Source organism: Vigna radiata, chromosome 3, assembly GCF_000741045.1.
Source record: "Vigna radiata var. radiata cultivar VC1973A chromosome 3, Vradiata_ver6, whole genome shotgun sequence".
Classification (NCBI taxonomy): domain Eukaryota; kingdom Viridiplantae; phylum Streptophyta; class Magnoliopsida; order Fabales; family Fabaceae; genus Vigna; species Vigna radiata.
Window position 1 is genome coordinate 5,698,610 of NC_028353.1, and position 26,164 is coordinate 5,724,773.

Genomic DNA, 26,164 nt, shown 5'->3' on the forward strand with positions numbered 1-26,164 from the left:
TTGAAATCTGACCCGCATATAAGTGGGTTGTATTTTTCAAACCCAACCCGACCCGAACCCGTGACGGGCCGGGTTGGCTCGCGGGTTGTGACCCATTTTGATGGCTCTATCTTTTCATCATGCACTTCCAAACTTTTAAAAAATGTCGATTTCACTCCTAATCAAGAATGCATTTAATTTATAGAAAACTAAAAAGAATCAGGTCAAATATTCTTAAACGGTTTAAATTCAATGTGTTTCACTTTCAATCTTCAACTTTTTAAAAAATTCTTTTAATAAATACATTTTTTTAATTATTTTTTCATTCTTATTAAAATCAGCACCCTTTAAACACTACATCCCGTCATCAACCATCAGAGGTGTAGCCAGCGAAGCGGCTCTTTCTTTGTTTCCATATTAGAAGCTCCTCCCTATGACAGGCGACACTTGTCCTCTTTTTCTCTTTCGTCGACTCCTTTATTTTAAGATGCATCGTAAAACCTAAATCAGAATCAGGCAACCCCTACGACTCTACACTAGTCGGCTAGAAGCCCAGCCACAGCCGCAACCCTGGTGTCGGCGTGGTTTTGTTCTTTCTCTTGATCCAGGCGTGGGTTCTCTATTTGGGTTGCGATTCGCAGCTCAGTGTGAGTTTGGAGAATGAAGATGACACACAAGTTATGATGAAGGGTGGCTTATGAAGAATAATGGAGGCGGGTCTGGTTCTCCATCTTTGCGTGTGTCTCTTTGTAGATTGCATTAGGATGAATGAAAATGGAGATTGGTGTTGAGTTGTTCAAGATGATGGGGGAGAGTACAATGGTTTGAAGATGATGGTGTTATGCTTGAGTTGGGATGAAGGAGTATGGAGATGTTGGTTCTGTTGTTTGTTTTTTTTATTATGTTTTTCTGTTGAGTATTGAAGAAAGAAAAAATTACGAAGATCTGGCAAAACATCGGATATCTATATCCGATTCAGGTACAATCGGATTTTCATATCCGATATATGTTAAAAAAATATTATTCTAAAATATATTTATTAATTTTAATAAATACATACAAATTAATTTATAACAATTAAAAATTATATAATTACATTATAAACTCATATAAATTATACATAAGTTTAAAAATGGAAAATGATATTTTGACACTATTTTGACACTGCACATGTATCAAAACGTGGTTAGACGATTTCAAATTAAAAAAGCTGAAACAAGGGCATATTTGAAAAAAAAAACCAAAGTTTTTTTTTTTTTAATTTGAAATCGTCCAACCACATTTTAACACGTGTGTAGTGTCAAAATGGTATCAAAAAATTGGTGTCAAAATATCATTTTCCTTTAAAAATATTAAAGAAGACAAGATATTATTGCAGGGGGTTTCATTTCAATACGTGAGAAATGGGATGCATGAGTGTATGATAGGGAGAAAATGAGGTGTAGTTAATAGCATAGAAATTGTTAACAAACATAAAATTAATAAATAAACAAGTTATTAATTAAGAATATTTTAGAAAATTGAAGGTGGAGAATGAAGTGCTTAGAAGTGTAAGGTGAAACACCAAAAATTGGTTACAAAGGGTGTTGCTCCCTCCACTTCCCTAAGTGCTCCTCCACCTTCCCAATATTTTCATTTATTTCAAAAATATTCTATTTTCTTTTATTCAAAAAATACTCTACACATTCTCAATGAACAATCTTTTCCTTTCTCTCTCTACATTAATGGAGCATTCACATGGTTCAAATTTGAATTTGTGATATATTACAAAATATAAAATTTAGAGGAAACTTCAATATTAGTACTTCTACCATTTCCATTTTATAAAATTANAAGTTAGATGCAAATACAAAATAATAAACATAATAATATTAATAGTAAATAATTATATATTATTATTATTATTATATACTAACTTTATAATGACAAAAGAATTAAATAAATTCTAAATCTTTAACAAATAAATTCTTTTATACTTTAAGTATTTAATAATATTTTTATATTATATATATAATAAATTAAATATTTTATTCAAGTTATTTGAGTCAAACATGTCAGTGAGTTAAAACATAATATAATGTTAAAAATTATAGATATGATGTGTAAAAAAACACATATATATAAACATTTTTCTAGAAATTTAGAACAAAATTTTACCATTTATTAAGTAATTTGAAAAGAAAAAANATATTCAACAGTAAAAATAATATTGAATCAAACTTATTTAAGAAAATATATCACAAGTTCAAATTTAAGTCATTCCATTAATGAGCCATGTAAATGCTCCATTAATGTAGATGGAGAAAAAGAAAGATTGTTAAGGATAGTCGGGAGGTGTAGGGTATTTTTGGAATAAAAAAAATAGTGGAGAGGTGTAGAATATTTTTGAAATAAATTAAAATAGTGGCGAGGTGCAGGACCCACTTGGGGAGGTGGAGGGAGCAACACCCGGTTACAAATTGTAACTTGTCCCACCATAAAATGGGCTAACGAATGGCCTGCCAAGATTTTTAATTTTCTTTTTAATTTTAATTTTTAAAATTTATTTGTGTATATATATATATATATATATATATATATATATTTATAAATAAATATTTTCTAAATTTTTAATTGATTAATTAATATTTTTAATTAGATAAATTAAAATCATTATTACATTTATAGGTTAAATTATTTTATTATACTAATTGTGACATCCTAATTATATTATAAAGATGTATAATATAATAAAGACATCACCATGAATAATACTAGAAAGCAGTTAAGACTAATAGGATTACAGTTATTCTTAAACAATACTTAGAATATGGAAGTGGAGTACTAAAGTTTCTCCCTGAAAATACAAGGAATTAATACTTAGAACATGATAAGTTCTTCAAAATAAAAGACTAATCAAGTGAAGCCTAGTGGACTAGACTGCAGCATCCCCATTAAGAGTTGTTTACAAAGTAGCCTCCTCACCATCTGCTCCCATCCAAGTGGATGATCATTGCAAGAGAAACACACAGACATAGCACAACACAAACAAGCAAGCAAGGGTGAGCTAATTATATAAAAAACATGCAATTGTACCAACATGAACATATTGGATCCAACCCAAGTAAAGTATATACAAGCAAGGCAATATATACAACACAGATCCTAGCATGTTATCTTTTAGACTTGACTCGTCTGGACTTTAGAATGATAGTCGAGCTATGACGGGTCATGCACCCGTGGTGGCTTGTGATACTCAGGCACCCCGCCTTGGGCTCCCCCGTCCTGCCACACTCACGAGGTTAGTCTGTTTTGCGTCTTGGAGCATGATGGAAGCCTCTAAGACTAAGACCTCCTGCTACTCCTCACCACATGGTTCAACCCTCTCTACATGAGAGGAAAGACCATTGGAGCGTCAGGAAGACCTCCAAGACTGAGTTCCTACTTTCATTATAAAACACTAAGAATCTCACCAAGAGATTCTACACAGATGAAACTTGGTTTACCACTTGGATCATACTTTCATCACTTTGTAATCATATACTTTTTGCCACAATCAACGTATACATAATCTGAACAATATCTTACTCACCAAATCACATAACTTATAACACAATTCTCATTACTTTCTAAACATAGTATCAGAAATATAAACTAACCCAATTAACACAAAGTTTCAATATACACCATTATAATTGTTTAATCAAATTAAATAAACATGGAAATGGAAATGAGGGATATCAAGTGTTCTCCATATAAATCCAATAGAATACTCCAAACCTCTTTTACACGTAAACATATTATTAAGAACACGAAAATTCATTTTATTTTAACAACAACACTCGTCTACCACAACCAAAACGAGTTCACTAGTATTCCCCTTTAAAAGTCATATTTCTAATTCCTTCTCACTTACCAACATGACCCACTCCATCACTTACCAATTTTTAAAATAAAACCCCAGCCTAAAAATATATACTTTTTCTTCTCCGCATCCAAAAATAATCACAACGCTACAACTAACAAAAAACATCATCCTTAAAATCCTTGACGTAGGACCACATCTTCCCTTCCATGTCAAAAGAAAGATTTATATTATGTTAATATAATATATATAATCTACATACTGTTTACCTTATTATATAAATATCTATATTATATTAAACTAATGTATATATTAATGTTATATATATATATATATATATATATAATCTATATATTAATAATATAATATATTATGATACATATTACTTCTAAATAATTTACAATGTTCCCTTAATTATGAAACTGTTTGTTAAATTATTCATTACCACAAAATACTTGCTTCCAACCTCACCTCACTATACAATTGGTCACCGGAGAGGGTTCAAATGTTTTAACGCATCATACTCACCTTCGGCGCTAGCACATATAACTAATCACAACTGATTGGACCAGGCCAGGGCTGCTCTATGATCAGAGATGTGTCAACTCAGGTTTTTAAGTCCCCTCTATCCTACCAACAAAGAAAGGCTCTCAACTAGTTTTAATTAATTTATTTAAGTTACCTAAATTAGTCTGTTGTGCTTTAAACCTCAAACGCCCAAATTTTATATTTCACCCCCCTCTCACAACTAAAACAGTACCCATGCATCCAAGTACTACCCATGTTAATTAAAGTCTCACCCAAAGCCTTTCCAAAACATCTTCAATCACAGTCAATAACTCATTTAGAAACAGATTAGATTCATCAAACAATGCACAGGAAATAAATCACAGGCTCCTCCTTTACGCAATCAAGCTCATACCAAGATCAATTACATAAGACAACAACAAACAGTCCCAACAGAACATCATATTATAAATTTAACCACACATGAAATGCTGAAACAGATTCACACTCAACAGATATATGAAATTCAAACAATACATTAACTTCAAATCCAACATGCATATATTTTATAAAATAAATCCACACAAAATAATTAGCTCCCCTTACCTGGTTTTCCCAAAGAGTAGCTAATTCAAAACGTCCTAACAGAACCCACTCAGAGCGTTGAACTTACAGAACCTACAAATCACCGAATTGGTGATAGAACACAGCTTTTAGAGCTAAAACATAATATAAATAAGAAAAAGAAAGGTTCCAACTACATAAAATCAGTAGAACCCCAAGCCCTAAGTTTTGAAAATAGCGGAGAAAAGGAAAAAACACACTTACTGGTCGGAATGGAAAAAGTTCAGTTCAAATCAAAGCCCTTGGTGCAGTGAGCACGAAAACTTCTTGCATCTAATCAATTTTCTTCATGCATCTCATCAAGGCTTTTGAATTTTTTTTTATCTAAAATAGGATTGAGTGTGTTTTAAAAAAGTGGATGAGTGTTTTTCAAAAAATTATTTTTGGAATTGATTTAGTATATTTGGGAAAATAAAATCCAGTATGAAAATTTCAACCTAACTTAAGATAACCTGCAAACCATAAACCATTTTAACACTTCTTAATTAAAACTTTTATAGAAAATATATTATAATGTATAAGTTGAACATTTATTAGTGCAAATAACTATCAATATTTATTTTATTTAGGACAAAATACTTGTTATAAAAGTCATTATTTTATTCAAACATATATAAATAAATAATTGAATAGTGCATAAGTTGATTCACAAGGATAGCATTGAACAAAATTCCATGTATAGCATTTCACTAAACCACGAAATTTGCACTTAACTCAAAAGTTGCCTAATGGTATTTTACTAGTTGCTGTCAAGTGTGGTTTCATATGTGAATTTGCATTTTCAGCAAATTTCATTAGGTGTAAGCATTGAATTTACATACTTAGGTGTATAGGATCATGGTTAGATATGTAGCATTTCATTAAACTCAACATTTTGCATGCTCATGATTGCTATCACAAGCTCTTTTGATTTTGTTTACTGTTAAATTTGGTTAGGTAAAATATATAAGGGAAGCACCATTCATCACGAGGCTATTAAAGATAATATGTTGTGAGTGGTGGTTGTAGATATTAAAGATTTCTGTACTCGTGTTCCTCTACCTAGTGAAGAGGTTCAAACAGTGTGACAAGTTCCAAGAAATTTTATCAGTAAGTATTTTTATTCATATTTTCCTTAATTACTTATGTATTTGTTGTATTTGGATGCATATATTATTAGACTTATTTTGTGATCAAATGTAGGACGTTTCTAAGAAGATAAACATTGTTACAGCTCCACAACCACAATTGTCTCCTCTCCAACAACTTGGTGCAGCGGTAGTCACGATGAAGAATAAAACTATTGAGATAAATATGCCTCCTAAACTCACATGTAAGATTGCTACTACCACTTTATTTGTATATCATGGGGATATTTGTGAAATTTTCATTGGTAATGATCCTCTCTAAAATAGTTCTACAAGTTTGGAATTTGTAACTAAACCTTCACAAACCATGAAAATACTATCATATTGCATTCATGTATTTACACTAGTACAAAAATTATATTTTATAACGTACAAAAATGAACTATGACGTACATAGTTTTGTACGTTATAATAGCTCTACATATTTTATGACGTAACAAAAATTTACGTTATCTAAACATATTATGACACTGTTTCTAAAACCAGTCCATTTTTTTTATATGAATATTGGAGAAAATTGTTTCGAATTGTTTAGAAACAGTGTCATAATATGTTCAGATAACGTAAGTTTTTGCTACCTCATAAAATATGTAGACCTATTATAACGTACAAAACTATGTACGTCATAGTTCGTTTTTGTACGTCATAAATTATGATTTTTGTACTAGTGCAATGACTCCACTTTCTTTGGAATCGAGAATAATTTTTTATCTTTCAAGAACTGACTTCTCACATTTTACTTTATCCTCTAAGCAACGAAAATATTCCACTTCAAATACTGAAAAATGGTAAGAGCTTCAGATATTACCAAATGAAACACAAAAAAAAAAAAGCATGTAACTTATGGTGGCTCCAATATAGATACTTGTAGGTAATTTGCCAACTTTTCTACAGTGGAAGCTAACTGTGAAGGTCCTTACCTGCCTATACTGTAAAAATGAAAATAGAGATGATAATGTAAGCTGTTACCGCTATTAAAATATTTGAAAGTCACTGATGAACAACCTCAAAGATTTTTTCCACTCGATACTTCGAGAGAGCAACTAAACAAAATGTCAACATAAATATAACCACTCCATAATCATATCTTGCTTTAATCTTTGGAAAAAATCTACATACTGAAAAACACAAACCATTTAGTACATTGTTTAAGAAACCAATGATAGTCTTAAATCCATAATGAAGCTCATTTTTTGTGTTAATATTGTATTTATATAATATATATACCTAGAATGAAGACTAGGATCAAAAGGATAATGGGTTTTTCTGTTTCTCCAAAAACAGTAGTTAAGTGTTGTCCTCCAACTCCTAAAGCACCACCTAATAATGTGACACATGCTCTGTTTAAACTTTTGCAGAGAGTTGCACCTGGTTAATTAGGAACCAAACATATCATATGTTAATGCATTAATCTTTTAACACTCTTCAAACTTTGGCCATTAAGTATATAATGAAAAATATATACGTCTGATTTTAGAAACAATGTCATAATATGTTCAGATAATATGTAGACCTATTATAACCTACAAAACTATATACGTAATAGTTCGTTTTTGTACGTCATAAAATATGATTTTTGTACTAGTGTTATTCTAATATTATTTGTTCATATTGAAGGTATTCGCATCACCTCTGCATCGAGAAAATGAATGCTACTATCTATGGATTTCTTAATCCTGTTATCATTCAAAGTGTGGGAAATAAATCAGAGGAGGTGCAAAAATACTTGATAGAGATGTTTGAAAAAGCTAGTAAATAGGTATATTTAGCACCCTACTTGCATAAGTAAGTACACAATTTTTGAATTCTTCATGACTAGTTTAAAAGTTTCTTTTAATTAGTATTATTCTAATTCGTAGGTCATTGGCAATTTCTAATTATTTTTCCTGATCGCTCTCGTGTAGTTCTCTTATGTTCCTTGCATAAGAAAGCTAACATATTTTCCATCAAAAATATATTAGAGGCGTAAGTTTTTCTTTCTATTTTGATTCCTTCCTAAATTATTATTATGATGTAATGAATGTCTACCTTTTGCAGGTCTTTGGAAGCTATATATAGATATATGTTTAGTACATCATAATTTCCATAAAAGCAAATATCTTGTTACATTCTTAAATTATTAGATAATGAAAATAGATAGTTCAATTAATAAAAACATAATATTTTTTAAGTATTGAATTTAATATAATTAAATAGTCAATATAACTCATGAATACATAAAAATATCATAACTTAATAATGCAGTAGGATTATATTTTTAGAAAAAAAATACAACCAAAAAATATAATAAAAATAATGCATTTTTTAATTTATTTTTTATTTTTTAAAATATGTAATTATTGTGGTCTTCCATCATAATTTTTTTTTTCAGCAGTTTTTCTATCTTTTTTACTCTACATTTATTGAAAAAAAAAAAAATATGATGGGCTTCTACATTTTAGTACTCCAACAATCTTTTATGTAGGCCCATTTTATCACCTACAGATAGAAATACTTCCATTATGTACGTGTGCGTACATTATTTTTATGATATAAAAATAATAATAATATTATTATAAATAATTTATATTTCAAAAAATATTTAAATAAAATAGAAATTATATTTAAAATATTACTAAAAAATAAAATTAATAAAGTAATAAAAAAGGGCATAAAATTAATAAAAATAACTAAACCCTAAAATTAAAAAGAGTGTGCATAATTTTTTTTTATATAATAATATAGATACAAAACAATCTTTTTATCACAACCTCTTGTTAAATAATAATATGCTGATTTTCAAGAATATTTATTTATTTTATTTATTTTAATTTATATTACAATAGTATAATACTTTCTTTAAAAATATATGAATCTAGAAGAAAATATGTTTGTACTCCAGCGCTTTGATCATAGTTATGATTTACTTTGTTATTTAGTTTTAGTAAATTGTTTTATGTTTAAACAAAAAGTAAGAAAGGTTTTAAAATTAACTAAAAAAACTATAATTAAAATAGTTTTTGATTGAAAAAACGATTAGATTATATGAATATACATTTTTTTTATATTAATAAACTATTAAAATAACTAATTTGTCAAAGTTCAATTAATTTTCATCAGTGGAGAAACAGACAAATCTTATCAAACATAACCTTCAAAAAATATTTTGGTTAATGAATCTGACTAATAAATACCCTAACACACTTACAATAAAACATTAATAATACATTACATCACATGTTTTAAGGTTACTTAAGTAAACATTGAATAACTTTTATATTTTGATACACATAACAGATACTTTTATTTTTTTAACTGATGTCCTTAAATACTAATTAATATCTTTTTTAAGTTTTCTTGACACATAAAATTTGAGTTACTAGTTTATAGTTTGTTCTAAATCCACCTCAAATCAACTGATTTTTTAAATACAGAATTAACAAAATTCAAATAGAAAAAAGTGACAAAACTGATTAGTGAACTCTGATATACTCCCGTTGGAAAGAACAACAAACAAAAAGGTATGATATCTTTAAAAAATGCATAAATTAGTGGTGAGAAAAAAAATATATTTAGTGATATAGAATGGAGAAACTAAAATAAAAGAGAAAAATTGAAATAGTAAAAATTATAAATTAAAAAAAAGAAAAATAACTTTTGTTTTTGTATTGCCGCATGCATTACCTATGTGAGATCGAAACGTGTACAACGTATAACAATTGATAACTTAATTGACATATTTATAAATATTAGTTGTCAAGTTGTATTATATATAATATTAAAATAAACTTCTGCATGCAAGTTTCACAGTACGTAAACGATATGGATTGGCGAAACAAACGGTGGTCGTCGGTTGCTTGACGTGGCAACTTCTTTCTGGATCGATCAAAAGCTGCATTGACACGCCATGGCTGCTATTTACAGCACTGTCTTCACGATCTTGTCTTCATCGTTTTGGGAAGATAAACAAAACAATTATAACGTTAGCGTTGGCATGCGCCAATTTTCAGTGACAGGTAGCATCATGCATGCGCTTCAAATTTCAAACGGTAAAATTACATACTGAGATAAGAAACGTGTTCTGTCATGTAAAAGTTTCTTCAACCAATATGAGCCTCTGTGCATTAAGATATGTATTGTTTTGAATTATAGGTAATGAAAACTATATTTATAATGATAAACAGTGCAGTGATTTTGAAAGAATTCAAAAAGTTCAACTCCAGACACTTTCATTAGGAGATTTCATGTATTTATATATGATTTAAAATAATAGTATCCAATATAGATAAAAGTTGTTTTTATTTTAAAAAAATAATAATTTCAATCTTAATTTAGATTGATTTTCTTTTGGAACCAAGATATATGACATACTTTTTTAGTTAACAATAGTTACAAAGAATTAATGCAATTTCGAGTTTGATTTATATATTTAGATTTTTATTATTGTACGTGTAATAATAAAATAAAAGGTTTTAACTAATATAATTTATATTTAAATTTATAAATATCATGAGAATTGTTAACAACTTTTTACTTGATCTCTAGTTTAGATATTTATTTTTTATAATTTTAAAATATTATTATGAGAAAAATGATCTACTTATTGGAAATATTAGATATAAATAAAAATAATAAATGGATGAAAGTAATTAATTTAACTAAATTTTAAATATAAAAAATAAAATGTAAACGAATTCATACAAGAAAAAGGTAAAGCAACAAAGTTAATATACTTGTTCTAATTGTGTAATGTAAATCAAAATTCATGAATTTTCTTTTTATATAATTCAATTTAAAAATTTAAACTATATTAAACACATTTAAGAAAAATATATTAAAAAAATAACTGATATATAGTAAGAAAAATTCTACCCTACTAGGTAGTATACACTCTTTTGGCATGTTTATTAAAATGCTTTAGCTCTGCAAGTGGATGTTATCGTTACTCTTGAAATTATCAACAACATCAGATATCCGTTGTCGTTTTTATTAATAAAAAATATATTTTAATAGCACAAATCTCAATATATAAAAAATCTACAAGTCAAACAAAAACTATAAATAAGAAACGCCATAATGATAATAAAATTAAACATTGCATGATCGATCTTCCAGTGCATGAATAACTCGTGTCACATAAAGCATGTACGATTGACAAATAATAAAAATATTTTTCTTTTTTAAAATACACATAAAATTATCATGAGCTTTTTATATACATATTAAGCTCATCTTTTAAATGATACAAATATAAAAACAATATTAGTGGGATAATATTTTTTTTTTTTTGTCATTTAACTATTCTTTTCAATTGCACTATTTAATGTAATGTAATATGGAGTGTGTAAGTTAAATAAAAAATATGGAATGTTGAATGATAATTTTAAGTAGATAACAATATATTATAACATAAATAAGTTAAAAAGACAACGTATTTCTTAATAATGAAAATAGAGGAAGTTTGAAGTCAATTCAACTTAAATTGATTTTTATTTGTAAGAGAAAGAGTATTGCAGATAAGATTAAAATGATTGTGGTCTCCAACAAACAGTTATTTTGTATATAATATTGAAGTAACTTTGACAGAGTATATTTGCGGCGGAGACCAATTTTCAACGTGGTATGTGGTATGTCGAATATTAAGAATGGTCAGTAAAGTTGTTTCTTCTATGTACTTATATTCTTACTTTAGCTTCCTGTATCTAATAATAGCTTGGAATCTACATGCCATTATATTACCTAACAAAACAACATAACGTCTCCCCTGAACAAATATTTAAATTTATATTTTTTATTTTTCTTTGAATATTTTTATCTTTGATTTTATGTCACCATTTTTAATTAGTAAACTGTGCACACTGTCTATTTTTAATTTTAAATAAATTTTTTAAGTTTGAAAAACAAAATTTACTTTAAAAACTATTTTTCAAATAAAAGTTGGTTGGAAAAATAACTAGTTTTAATAAATATTTACAGTTAAATTCATTTTCATCTCTTTGTTTTTATCAAACATAACCTTGAAGAAATATTTTAATAATGAATCTGACTAATAAATATCTTATCACACTGCCATGAAACATCAGATACAATACTAAAGTTTGTTGAGAAACATTAAAGAAATTTTATATTTTGATAGGCATAATAAATACTTTTTATTTTCTCAACTGATGTCCTCATAAATACTAATTAATATCTTTATTTAAGTTTTCTACACATAAAATCTGAGTTTAATTTATAATTTGTTCTAAAACCACCTAAATCAACTTTTTGCAATTATCTACAAATTCAACACAATCCAAAAATTAAAAAGAAAAAGACTAAACTGACTGTTAGTCATCAACTCCTGCAACATATAAAAAAAAAGTTGCAATACCTTTAAGAAATATATAAATTAAAAGTTAGAAAGAAAACAGTAATATAATTAGTAGTTATAACAAATAAAAAATTTAACATAATAAAAAAAAGTTTACTTTTTATGTTGCCAAACATCATCACCAATGTGATGGTTAGACGTGTAATACATACAGCAATGAATCACAATTGACCGTTATATAATACATACATATCACTTGTCAGACTGTAATTAAATATTAGCGCATGAGTGAGATTAAAAAGTGAAAACCTAAAGTTTTACAGTGTTTTACCAAACCTATAAAGGATATGGATTGGAGAAGCAAGCGGTGGTGGTCGGTTGATTTTACGTGGCAGCTTCTTTCTGGGTTGATTGGAAGCTGCATCGATCTCGTGACACGCCATGGCTGCCATACACAGCTCTGCATGTCTTCGTGTTTGTGTCTTCATCACTTAGGGAAGATAACCAAAATAATTACAACAATAGCATTGGCGTGTCAATTTGCAGTGTCAGGTAGAATCTGCATGCATTCATACTTCAAACGGTAAAATTTACATTCAAAGATAAAGAAAAAGTTTTTTCAACCAATGGATTTCTCTATGCCAGCAAGATCTGTGCTGGGTTGATTTAAAGACTTTTACCGGTACGATCAAGTTGTTTTTAGGGTTACAGTGTAGTGGCATTGAAAGAAATGAAAGAATTTATTGAGACACTTTTTTATATTATTTTTTAAAACAGTTATTTTGGATTTATTTTTTTTTAAGAAAAGGTCACGTTTGAGATGTAAAAATTGAATTACCTATTTTTTATTTCAAGTTGATGGCCAATTTAGAGATTTTATATGAGTAAAACAAACCTTAAATATACAAAATTTGTGTTTAAAAAAATAATAAATAAATTATTAAAGTATATTTGCACAAGGGCTGCTAAATCAACTTTGAATCATCCACATCGCACATCACAAATACGTTATCACTTTTATCAGTAAACAAAATATTTTAGTAACACAAATTTAAGACTTAAAAGTAAAAAAAAAAAAACAATACAAATAAAGTCACACAAAATTAACGTTAAAAATTTCATTATTGAACTTCCAGATCTAACTGACATGCTTCACTAACAAAAACAACAATTTTTAAGAAAAAAAATCAAACAGATAAATTAATTAGAATCGTGTTTGATATTTCTTATACCATCTTAATGTGATATTCTGTGAGAACTATCTCTATATAACAAAAAAAAAAGTAGAAAAATAACGCTTCAATTATTAAAAGTTACTTTTATTTATTTGTAACAAACATTTTGAAAATTTAATTTACTTCATTTTGTTTTGTTAATGTATTTTAATTTGAACTTAAAATGTAATGTCATTAATAAACAAATGTATATTTTAACAAACTTCTCCCTAAATACTTGTGAAACACAAGTAGTTTACACTATCTTCGCTAAGTTTTCCTCTTAATAAATTTATTTTAATAAATAATTTCATCAACAGTTGTTAATGCCTTTCCAAAAACTCATGTACCGTATTTAAAACTATTAAATAAATCATGCCAAATATTTAATATAACATATTAAATAAGTTTTAAAGTATAATAAATTGTTTTGTCATTTAATACTTTGTTTTAAGATCGGTGATCAAACTGATAAGGAGATGCCGATATTTTTTGTTACATAAGGATAGTCATTTAAAACTGATAATAACTTTATCAATATTAATTATATAAAATAAAACGACAATTTTGTTTGTAATTTTAATATATTAAAACAATTTTAATCATTTATTAAAAACAAGTAATATCTTTTAACAAACATGTCTTTTAGAAAAGAAATTAAAAAGTTTATTAAAATACTTGACAAAAATTTTCAAATTATTAACATATTTAAAATTCAAATTATAAATAAAAAATAATAATTAATAATTTTAAAAGTATTTATATTCACATAAAATTAAAAATTTTACGTGAAAAATAAACATACATATAAATTTGTGTTTTATTCACGTAAAGTTAATAATTAACTTTACGTGAATGACATCTACATGCACATGCAAAACTTTTACGTTTAGAATGTGCATGTATCGTCTTCGAATTTGGTGTGCGTGAATCATTTCATTTCGGTTGTCGCTTCGGGTTGGTCCTAGGAAGTAAATATTAAATGCGATCAAACATAAGACAAAATAGAAAAAAAAAAGTTAACTTTTAATCTATTTAAATTAAATAGAATTCTGGAAGGGGAATAGAAGTAATAAAGTAAAATAAAATAGCTCAGGGTGATATACAAGCTCATAGAAATTCGTGTAGGTTCTCTCTTTCCTGCTCTCTCTCTCACATTCGGTGGAAATGTAATATATATATCCCATTAGTTGCCGCATATAGATATGTGAAATCAGATCTCCGGCATTGACTCGATAAATCTACCTTAACAACATCCGCACGAATCTCTCCGATTTTCTACTTCAACTTCGGTTTTGGTCGCGTGAAAGTTCCTATTCATCGCGAGCAAAAAGCGGAGGTAGCAACTAGAATAAGCGAATATTGTTTATCGTGAGCAGTCTTCTTTCCAACACTCTCCATAGACAGGTTTGGAATTTTAATTTTAATTAATTTCTTTAAATTTCAGTAATTACATCTTGACTAGCACCAGGTTTGTCAGTCACCGGTTACTTTCAGAGGTAATTCAGAAACTCTCCTCGATTAATGTTGAAAAACTGCATATATCTTCTCTACTTTATTTTTCTTATTTATTGATCTTTGTTTTCCGAAACCACTTACATTTTCCGCTGGCAGGTTTGTCCCCGAAAAATAGACCTTATATCTCTCTAGAATACCTTCACAAAATCCTTTTCTTAAGTCCTTTTTGCAGAAATCCTTTTGCACAAGGAATTTTTTTTTTTTTTCCAGTTGTAAGTGAAAGTTGTGAAGCAAGTAAAAATGGATTCTGGGAAATCAAACGCAAGCAAGGTTGAGGAGCAGGCTGCTCAGGTCCCCGTGGTCCCCACCATCGCCACCACCACCCCTTTGATGCCCGTCATTCCAACACCGGTGCCGATCTGGACTCCTGAGATGGCAAACCAGTTCCATTCTCATTCCAATGGGATACCTGCTGGTTTTGATCTCTCAGCATATCCAGAGATAAGCAACTGGCCTAACCACCGCTCGGAGCCTTCCCCTTTCGCCCATCACAATGCCGCAAATCGCGTACAAATATCTTTTGACAGCTTTCCCAGTTCAAGTAACGGCATTCCTCAACTTTTGACCCAGCCAGACCTTCCATTGCCGTATTCCGCTGTAACAAATGAAGGCCAATTTATTCCGCCGTATGATTCTCAGTTCATCCCGACCTATACATCTTTTAATCATCATCAACTTCTCGGTGTGGAGCAACCGCTTCTCAATACTATCCATAACCAGTATGCAGAGCTTCCGGGTAAGTGTTTTTTTTTAGCGTCGTTGCCATGTCGCATTCTATTAAAATTTTCATTTGAGCGTGCACTAGCACTTGGCCGGCGTCCATTACCGGCAATGGGGAACTGATCTTCTGCAGTCTTATTAAACACTTCAGATTATTTTAACCATTATGTTTTATTAATTTAATTGTTTTTTTCATCAAATGAGTATTTTAAAAATTCAATATATAGATTAAATACTGTAGAGGGTCATATCTTTGCTCCATTGGAGAGTATCTACTCCCCGCTATGTGCAACAGCTGAACAAAGTAAAACCCATAGTTTTAAAATTGAAATGTAACATTTGATATACGACGTTAAGAATAGTGCCATAAAATTAAATGTTTGAACTAAACAGCTGTAAGAAACGAACTTGGGGTAGCGCCAAAATTCTCCTCCATCTTGCATCGCATTGTTCAACAAAAGAACATCAGCAGGGGATCCAAGTTCGCAAGAAAAAAAACTTGTATAGGAAAAACTAGATAAATTTTACTAGTCATTGAATATTCGCATCCTAGTTCTATCTGAGTTCTGTTACTTGCCCAATACTGCTCTGAATAACGCTGTATTTTCATGCATGGTTACACTCGTAACCTTCTCTCCATAGCGTCGCATGTTGTTAGATCATTTCCCTATTTTTGTAATTCATTTAGAACAGCATAAAAAAACTTATATTTTTGTCATTAAACAACCATGTATATAACCAATTATTATCCATTATAAAAATTAGTTTTCGTTGGAATAAGAAAATAAGTACGCTTGCAACTATAAAGGAAAAACAACTCAGAAAATAATCATAAACCACAGCTTTCATAAACAAATGAACATTGTCTTACAAAGGGAAAAAAAAAAACTAACAAATTTAAACTACAAAATCAAAAGCATAGTTTGCTTTACAATTTGGACTTCAGCTCTTCAAACATGCTAGTGATCAATTTTGAACAGCTACATCAGCTAAATCAATTTTGCACACATTTCTTGTCTTTTTGTGACTCTGTTGATCCACAGCTTGGGACATGGGGCTTGCACATTCATCATCTGTATACATTTCCCGACTCAAATTCATATTTAAATAATTTCATGTTGCAGGCTCATCATACTTCGATTACTGCAGCAAGACATTTGCTCAAATTGCACCCCACCAAGATGATGTCATCGCAGCAGAAACCAGAAAAGATGCGGCAACACCGACGACCATTGAAGAAAGGAACCGAGAAGGGGAAGACAAAAACAACATATCCACAATGTGCTATAATCCTCAAGGCAAAATAAATGGCCCGACTACAGAAGTGGCTGCTGTACATGCAGCGCAAAAGGATAAAAGCCGGGACTTCGATCTGAATAAAACGCCTCAACCAAAACAACCCAAAAGAAGAAAGCACCGGCCCAAGGTCGTAAAAGAAGGCCAACCAAAAAGAACAATCAAAAAAGCCGCTGCAAAGACTGTTCAATCTAAAGGAAACCAAGCTGACAAGAGGAAGGCAAGGAAAGGATTGAACACAACTCCTCCACAAACAGAAGTGACAGGAGAATGGACATCGGGGCCTAAATCAACCGTAAAGACATGTCATAGGTCCTTGAGTTTTGGGAGCAAAGAGCAAGCAATAGACGATCCTGGACGCAGAGAAAATATGCTCTTTGCCAATGCCAGCAGCTCAAGGAATAGGGCGGCTGATCATAATGGACTTCAAGAGTGTCCAAATAACTCCATTGGCAGAGACGGTTGGAGCACAGGATGCGGATTACAAGCTGCCGGCTCCAAGAGAAAACAACCTGGTATTGAACAGGCAGATAATACCAGCATTAATCTGTTAGGAGCACAATATAATAATCTGTTAGGAGCACAATATAATGACATGAAGGCATACTGCCTAAACTATGGGGTTCAATTTCCAAATGTTCAGAAGAAAAGGAGAAGCGTCAAGGGGAGAATTTCAGAGGCGCCAAGTAAATCTTCTGTGACTGCCACCAATGATGTCCAACTGGCAACATTCTTACAAGATGCCAGATCACATTCTTATATGTCAAGTCCCAAGTGCTGGGCTTCTGGTTCAGATTATACTGCAGCTGGAGTCCCACTCTTGATTACAGCTACAGAAAGAGCAATTAAGGACAAACATCAACCCCTCGAGTACACGTTATCCTTAGGGCAGAAGAGGCCAACCAAAAGAAGATCAAGAGCTTCTACAAGAACTGATGTTGGTCTAGCACATACTGCAAAGCAAACGTGTAGCTCTCACAGACGAACATTTGGTGATGCAGAAGGGCCACGGACATGCATTGATGCTCTAGTTGCAGATTTGGGAGCATCAATCACGAAAAAGAAACGAACAGGAAAGAGAAGCCCTGTCAATTATGCATCCTCCTGCAAAAATGAAAGACAAAACACATTAGGTATTTCAACTTTACTGTTCTGGATTTTTTTTCAAATAACATTATGATTGTATTAAAACACAAATTCTACTAATTCTACCATGCAGTCTATCTTACTAAATTTGATTGATTGCAGCATGTGTGGACGAAGGGGAAGAAATTGAAATTGTGGACGAAAATGTAGACGCTTTGGCAGACCAATTTATTTTCCTAAACATCAACAGAGAAGCCCCAGAGCGTGAGTTGCATGAGCAGCATATGCTTGTTCCCTATAAACCCAAAAAAAGGAGCATAAGACCCAAAGTTGATATTGATGAGGAAACTAATAAAGTTTGGGCGCTTTTACTTAAGGATAGTAACAATAGTGGGATTGATGGAAGTGATGCAGAAAAGGCGATTAACTGGGAACTAGAACGGAAAGTGTATCGTGGAAGGGCAGAGAACTTCATTGCAAAGATGCATCAAATACAAGGTATGAATGATATTGTCATGAAAATCTAAGAATGTTCCCAACACTGACAAATATTTACCCTTGAGGTGAAAGATGTACTAGTAGGATAATATATATATGTGTGTGTGTTTTCCTGCCTTAAAAAATCATGCAGCAAAGAAAAGGCTCCTATAAATTAGTATGCATAAAAAACAATTACATTTTCTTCTCCTAAAAGTGTTTCTAAAATGGATATTCAATTACACAGTTCAAGTACTAATAACATAACACATACAACAGGAGACAGGGGCTTTTCGATGTGGAAGGGATCTGTTGTGGATTCTGTGGTTGGTGTTTTCCTCACTCAAAATGTATCAGACCATCTTTCCAGGTACAAAGAATGCAAGCTTAATTACTGAGAAATATACAGTGAACATAACAGTAATTAAGCATTCGTACAAGCTTAAAGGATTAAAAAATTACCCTTTTTTTGCAGTTCTGCATTCATGGCACTCGCTGCTCGATTTCCTCTGAAGTCAACAAGTACACGCCACGAGGAAAGCACAAGTTCGCAAAAGAAAAGCACAGGTCCGATAGTCAATGAACTTCATCTTTGCATAGTGGATCCAGAAGAAAATGAAAATCGAGATAAGAAAATATTGGATCAATCTGAACTAATGGCAGCTTTATTTGTGTAACAGATGAATCAGACAGCAAAGAATCAGTTCAAAGACATAACAATGAACATAGCCCAGTGGATAGTGCAATGACTGAGGAAGGGCAAGAAAGCTTATGTCAGGGGAGCGTTAAGAAAGAGTTACATAATATAATTTCATCCCAACTGGCTGGCGTTACATCTCAGACATCTGGAGATTTTCCAACTGATCAAAATCCTGAAAAGATAGGACCATTCTCGGATAGCAACTCAAAAATAGAAGAACTGCCAAGCACAGCCCAGTTCAATATTTATTATAACAGGACTTCATTCAGGGAGCTTTTAGAAATGGCAAGTTCAACTATGTTGCATGATGTTGATGGTCAAAGAAGCAAAGCAACTGAAAGCTTTACAGGAAGAAGTGATCAGTCCATAGAACTGAACCATGACAACCAGATAGGAAACTTAGAAAAACCAGATGTTATTCCATACACTTTAGAAACACTCCCCACCAAAGAATATACTTTGCAAGTAACCCCAAATTCTGGAGCACTTCAAGTTAACGGATATGATCGTCTAACAGCAGAAGTCCCATCAAGTGACTCCTTGGAAGACAAGGATGAAAACAATAAGAAATATAATTTTCCAACAGAGTCCGACTCTAAAGGTGCAGTTGTCAATTCTCAAGGTATTCTATCCCAACTCCATCCCTTGCAGGAAATTAATCATGACCATAATCTTTTTCACATTTCAGAACAAACCCAAGAACCAAAGCAGAAAGAAAGAGAAAAAGATGTTGGTAATCCCAGCTATGAAAAGGGGAAAGGAGAGGGTAAGAAAAAATCTGCCTTGGTAAAACCAAAAAGCAAGAAAGAGAACAATTTTGATTGGGATAGTTTAAGAGTACAAGCCCAAGCTCAGGCAGGGAAAAGAGAAAAGACAGAGAAAACGATGGACTCTGTGGACTGGGATGCTGTGAGACGTGCAGATGTCAATGAAATATCCAACACAATCAAAGAAAGGGGCATGAACAACATGCTTGCTGAACGTATTCAGGTAGAATTCCAGATCGTGAATAGTATTTCCACTTTAATCCTGCAGTTGAATACTAAAAATTGCCAAATGAATTACTATGCAGAGTTTCCTCAATCTATTGGTTGACAAGCACAAGGGCATTGATCTTGAGTGGCTGAGAGACGTTCCACCTGACCAGGCAAAGTAAGTATAGATATTATCAAACTACTTTGAAATCATATATCCAAATTGGTAGGGTTCGAAAACCAACGTCCTGAACCCGCAATTCACTAGACTCATATATAGATAGACATGCATAAATAAAGGAAATTAGTTTTATTCATGCAAGCAGAAAAAAAGTATTATGTTAATTCAATTTATTTATACGTCCAGAGAATTCTTGCTCAGCATCAAGGGATTGGGATTGAAAAGTGTGGAGTGTATTCGACTCTTAACACTGCACCATCTTGCTTTTCCGGTATGTTGAAAACATTAGTACAAAACTTTCGGATTATGGAATATATTGACAATTTATTGCCTCAATAGGTGGACACAAATGTTGGACGTATAGCAGTACGTTTGGGATGGGTACCAATCCAGCCACTGCCAGAGTCACTACAGTTGCATCTTCTAGAATTGTGAGTTCCACGGCAATAAATAGCATGAGGCTGAAATTCAGACATAAAATAAGAGCTAACCTGACATCATTGTGCTGTATAGGTACCCAGTGTTGGATGCGGTACAAAAATATCTCTGGCCTCGTCTCTGCAAGCTAGACCAAAGAACATTGTAAAGATTATTTTCAATTTAAAGTCATACATTAAATTATACAGTATCTTCTAGTTGCTGATTAAAATTTCCTTTAGATTTAATTTCAATCAACTGCCAATATGATACAATATCATGAGATCATGCATATTTTACCCTTCTGGTTAAGATCTCCATCGTGATTAAACTCCCTAAATGGATTTTTTGTTTTATTGATATTTACTGAAGGTATGAGCTGCACTACCAATTGATTACATTTGGAAAGGTAAACTACATTTTCTCATTCATCATAGGGATGCCCATAGTTCAATAAAAACCTGTTATGACTGGGAAAATAAAATCAATTCATGCAGGTATTCTGCACCAAAAGCAAACCGAATTGCAATGCATGTCCGATGAGAGGGGAATGCAGACACTTTGCAAGTGCCTTTGCAAGGTATGATGACTACGACTAGGTGCATACAATGGTTATGCAACAAATCACACAGAAAATTGTATTAGGGCCACTTTCAGTATTAAAAGATGAAAGGCGCGTAATGATTTCTTATAAACAAACTTACAAGTCAACGATATTAAATATTGCAGTGCAAGACTTGCCCTGCCAGCACCAGAGGAGAGAATGGCGAACACATCTGGAAACAATGCAACCGAGCAGAAGCTATCACAAGATATAAATCAGACGACCTTGCTTCTCCACGACAATCCAATTGAAGGGGCACTTCAACAAATCAATAAAACCAATCACCCTATAGTTGAAATGCCACCAAGTCCAGATCCAGACGATAGTCAATTTTCACAAGTTGATATAGAGGACGCCTTCAAAAAGGATTCATCTGAAATTCCAGACATACAAGTAGACATGGCAAAGTTCGCTTTGAGCATACGAAAGTATGTGCAACAAAACATGGAACTTCAAGAAGGAGAAATGTCAAAGGCCTTGGTTGCTTTAAAATCAGATGTGGCACTCATTCCTACACCCAAGCTGAAGAACGTGAGCAAGTTGAGAACAGAACATTACGTGTAAGTAGCAAAACCAATTCATCTCAGACTACTTAACTGGAATACAAAAATGTTAATATTGAAAAAAAAACGAATAGGAAAATAACTCAACAAAAGCTGCAAAAGCAAGTAACACATGATGTACAATTTCCATGTATCCAGAATAAAACTAACCTTGAAATACGGAAAAACAAATAGTCAAATAGTTACCGCTAACAACAAAAAATAAAACAAGAACCCTTGCAAATAATTCTGATACTGTTTTCTATTTCTTGCAGTTATGAACTACCCGACTCACATCCTCTTCTGAAAGGGGTTAGTTATTGATACGTCAATTAAACATAATAGTGTTTTATTGTATGTGCCCATTTTATTAATTAATTATTAACCACAGTGGCAAGCGCGCGAACCAGATGATCCAGGCAGATACCTTCTGGCTATATGGACCCCAGGTGAACAAAAATAACATGACACCATGTTCCTTCTAGATTAATTAGGATTAAATGTAATTTTCGTATAACTTACAGCCGTGAGTTGTTTGTCTTGCTATATATTATTATTTTGATTTTCTGGTGTTTTTCGTGTTGCCAAACACATTGTATACCACAGGGGAGACAGCAGATTCCATACAGCCACCAGAAAGTATGTGCAGCTCTCAGGAAAGTGGACAGCTTTGCGAAGAAAATGAATGTTGTGCATGCAACAGTTTCCGTGAAGCAAATTCAGAGATAGTTCGAGGAACTATCCTGGTATGAATGTCTTAATCATGCATTGCTAATGATTATTAGTCACTAATAACACAATACTGGAAAAAAAAATATCTGGCTAGAGATGTAATTAGCATATATGAATGCAAGTATTGTAATAGACTAAATGTAAATATTTTATGAATAGATACCATGTCGAACAGCTATGAGAGGGAACTTTCCACTAAATGGGACCTACTTTCAAGTCAATGAGGTAAATGAGAATTGCTATCCATTATGAAAGCTACTCCCATCATGGTTTTGAATGAAATACTAAAATATAATTTGCTACAGGTTTTTGCTGATAATGACTCAAGTATAAACCCAATTAGTGTTCCCCGTAGTTGGATCTGGAACCTCGGTAGGAGAACAGTATACTTTGGAACCTCCGTGTCATCGATATTTAAAGGTAGCTTTATAAAAATTAAAATATAATAGATAAATGTAAAAGAATTAAAGTGTGTATTTTTTTGTCAACCAGGCTTATCAACACAAGACATCCAACAATGCTTTTGGAGAGGTAAGATGTGGCTCCCAGATTGTAATCCTGTTTATAATTATTCCATACCACGGTTTAACCTGTGTTTATTGTTATGATAAACTACTTTAGACAGCAGACTTTGTAGACACAATAAGAGGTCAAAGAAAATAAAACATTACTTGATTTACAAATTACATGATGGATATCATCCCCAGTGACCCACCAGCCATATATTGCACTTTAGTTAAAACATCATTATCTATAGAAGCAGATGGAAGTGCATAGTAATTTCAGAGCATGTAACTTCCACATGCAGATACATATTGCAATGCTTGAAATATCCTATGTTTTTCTCAATCATCTTAAATGGGCAAAATATGTTTTGCAGGATATGTATGCGTGCGAGGATTTGACAGGGAAACGAGAGCGCCTCGGCCACTTTTGGCTAGATTGCACTTCACAGCTAGCAAGACGCCTAAGACGCCGAAGACGCCTAAGACGCCGAAGACGCCTAAGACGCCTAAGACGCCGAAGACGCCGAAGACGCCTAAGAAAAAGGGTAACACCGAAAAGATGTCGAAACCAGCAAATGATTTAAACAAAATTAAAAATCAGCCAGAATTGTTTTCCAGCATTCAAGAGACCACTGAAGCGTCGAGACAATAAAAGTTATTAAACATTCATCTTGTATCCTGTGTATTATAGCAGAGTCATTGTCGTGGTAAGATACTAGGCAATTTTCTCAGTTTAGGACTAGGACAAAGAGAGTATAGTGACACCAAATTTTCTTTATAGGTCGGTGTAGATCGAAGAGGTGTGTGAGGCAGGTGAAATGAGGCTACCTACAAGAAAACTCAAAATAGTTGTACTCGTCAACATTCTTCTAGATTTCAATTTATTTATTTCAATTGACTACTTCGGGTTGTACTATTTTTCAGATTTTAACTTGAATTTGAATTTCTCAGATGAATATACATGACAAGCTTTGTAATTCTTCGATTTCATAGATCTGCTGATGACAAATTATGATCTTAAATTTCAAAGTAAAGATAAAAAAATCAACGAAAACATGAGCAGTGACGAGAGCATCATAATGAAAGGAATCGGACACACCGTAGCATATTTATGAAATCGAAGGTTTAGAACGAAGAATAAAAAGAGTAACACAGTTTTCAGATGAAGAAAAATACCTCATCGGGCCTCCGCCCTCAATAGCGGAGCCGAAAAAGTGACCTGCCAAAAGAATGAAGAACGATGTAGGTGCGGGCAGGTGAGTAGATGGGATGGGGTGAAGAGGTATATATAGTAACATTTTGTTGCCGCCTTACGCCCATTTTCATTTTCCCTCCCTTTTTTACTTGACTTTTTTGCCGCCTACAAGAGGTAAATCTAGTATTCAGACTCAGCTGCGAGGGTCCCACTTCCCTGCACTAGGTAAATATTTAAATATTATTCATTCTGTTTTAGTTAATTTGATAGAAATTAAAGCTGTCGTTTTAATATTATATAATCTTTTAAGTAAATATGTGATTATAAGAAAGAAACCTCCAAAATTTTAAAGTAACATAAGAGTTTAATAGTTACGTTGTAAATAAAGTTGTGAAAATTAGTCTACGGTGCCATGAGCAAACTAATAAAATTACAATTAAAAAAATAAGTTAATTTGATTCAGTTGATCAACAAGTTAAATGGACTCAGCTCAATTTAGAATCAGAATTTTTTAACGGGCTAATTCAAGCCATTTTTTTCATTTAACTTGTAAAATTGTTTTGTATTATCCCTCCATAACTTTTTTTTCTCTTACTGATTACTGACAAACTAGCTTATAATTACATAAAATATTAAAAAATATACGTATTTATCTTTAAATTTTTACATTTAATTAAATAGTTTAAATAAATTAAAAGTATTAGTAAAAGTGGTTTTCCTAAATTCACCGAATCACCTGCGCTAATGAGTTTTTTATTTAATCATATTATACATTTTTTATCTCTCTTTTTATTTATAAATCTATCATTCTTATCCTCTTTTTACTCTTTATGAATCATTTTTCTATAATAAAAATACACACAACGAACATGAAGGGATGCTTAATAACAATGTAAGATCGTAAGAACGTACAGATGAATAAAAAAGACGGAAAATTATGAACAAAATTTTAAGCACTAAAATTTGAAATCCAGCGATAAAAAAACAGTACGTTGAAAATTTTAATTTAAAAAAAAAAACAATTAAACTAATGATAATCAGTTTAATTATAATTGAATAAAAAATAAACAATTGAATTGATTTGAGTTACTTCTATCACAAGAGTTTTTTTTATTCTCGCATTTTAAGGTTAATTGTTTATTTTCACGGTTGCTATATTAATTTTTTTGTTGTTACTGACATATTTACCATTACAATTCTTACTTATTAGAGCGGTTTTATCTTCAAATTTAAAATTATTTAGCTTTATTTTTAATAAAAGTTATTCTCATTGCTTGAATTATTTTGTGTGCGTGATAAGATTCCCCACTTTCCGATGTTCTTTTATGATTCCCTTTCCGACCAACATAGCTACCAATAAAATTCTTCACACTGTTGTTTTTATTTATTACAGTGGCACAGTTTATTATGTAATTACCCATATTCCAGTTTTCGAGATTGAGCTTTCATTTTCTGCTCTGACGGCCCACAGTTTATTATTACCGGTGAAGAGCAGGCTAGAATTTAATCTCCCAAGAAGTACCTCTGACATTTGCATGTAAGATAAATGGCAGAATCTCTTTTCTGATATAAAAAAATACTTTAGTCTATGATATTTATGTGTCATCTCATACAGATATTGAATAGATA

General features: G+C 31.5%; 2 protein-coding genes across 5 annotated transcripts; both read left to right on the forward strand.

Annotated features, from left to right (window-relative positions):
* Positions 1-14,441: 14,441 nt before the first annotated feature.
* Positions 14,442-16,736, forward strand: LOC111241409. 4 transcript variants are annotated; one of them, XM_022779261.1, is made up of 3 exons: positions 14,442-14,994; positions 15,059-15,086; positions 15,316-16,736. In XM_022779261.1, the coding sequence occupies exon 3, from the start codon at positions 15,346-15,348 to the stop codon at positions 15,946-15,948; it is 603 nt and encodes a 200-aa protein (XP_022634982.1). In that variant the 5' UTR covers positions 14,442-14,994; positions 15,059-15,086; positions 15,316-15,345; the 3' UTR covers positions 15,949-16,736. The 4 variants fall into 4 exon arrangements, with proteins under 4 accessions (XP_022634982.1, XP_022634980.1, XP_022634983.1 ...); XM_022779259.1 differs by having other exon boundaries at positions 14,442-14,926; positions 15,035-15,086; XM_022779262.1 differs by lacking the exon at positions 15,059-15,086.
* Positions 16,737-17,104: 368 nt separating this feature from the next.
* LOC106756933 (protein ROS1) lies at positions 17,105-23,992 on the forward strand. Its single transcript, XM_022779021.1, has 19 exons — positions 17,105-18,254; positions 18,370-18,705; positions 18,964-19,054; positions 19,160-19,251; positions 19,365-20,374; positions 20,457-20,536; positions 20,726-20,810; positions 20,879-20,970; positions 21,053-21,121; positions 21,329-21,365; positions 21,454-21,536; positions 21,686-22,120; positions 22,378-22,414; positions 22,494-22,551; positions 22,709-22,848; positions 22,994-23,059; positions 23,140-23,254; positions 23,327-23,365; positions 23,715-23,992. Exons 1-19 carry the CDS (start codon positions 17,105-17,107, stop codon positions 23,990-23,992), a joined length of 4,293 nt encoding a protein of 1,430 aa, XP_022634742.1.
* The last annotated feature ends 2,172 nt before the right edge of the window (positions 23,993-26,164 follow it).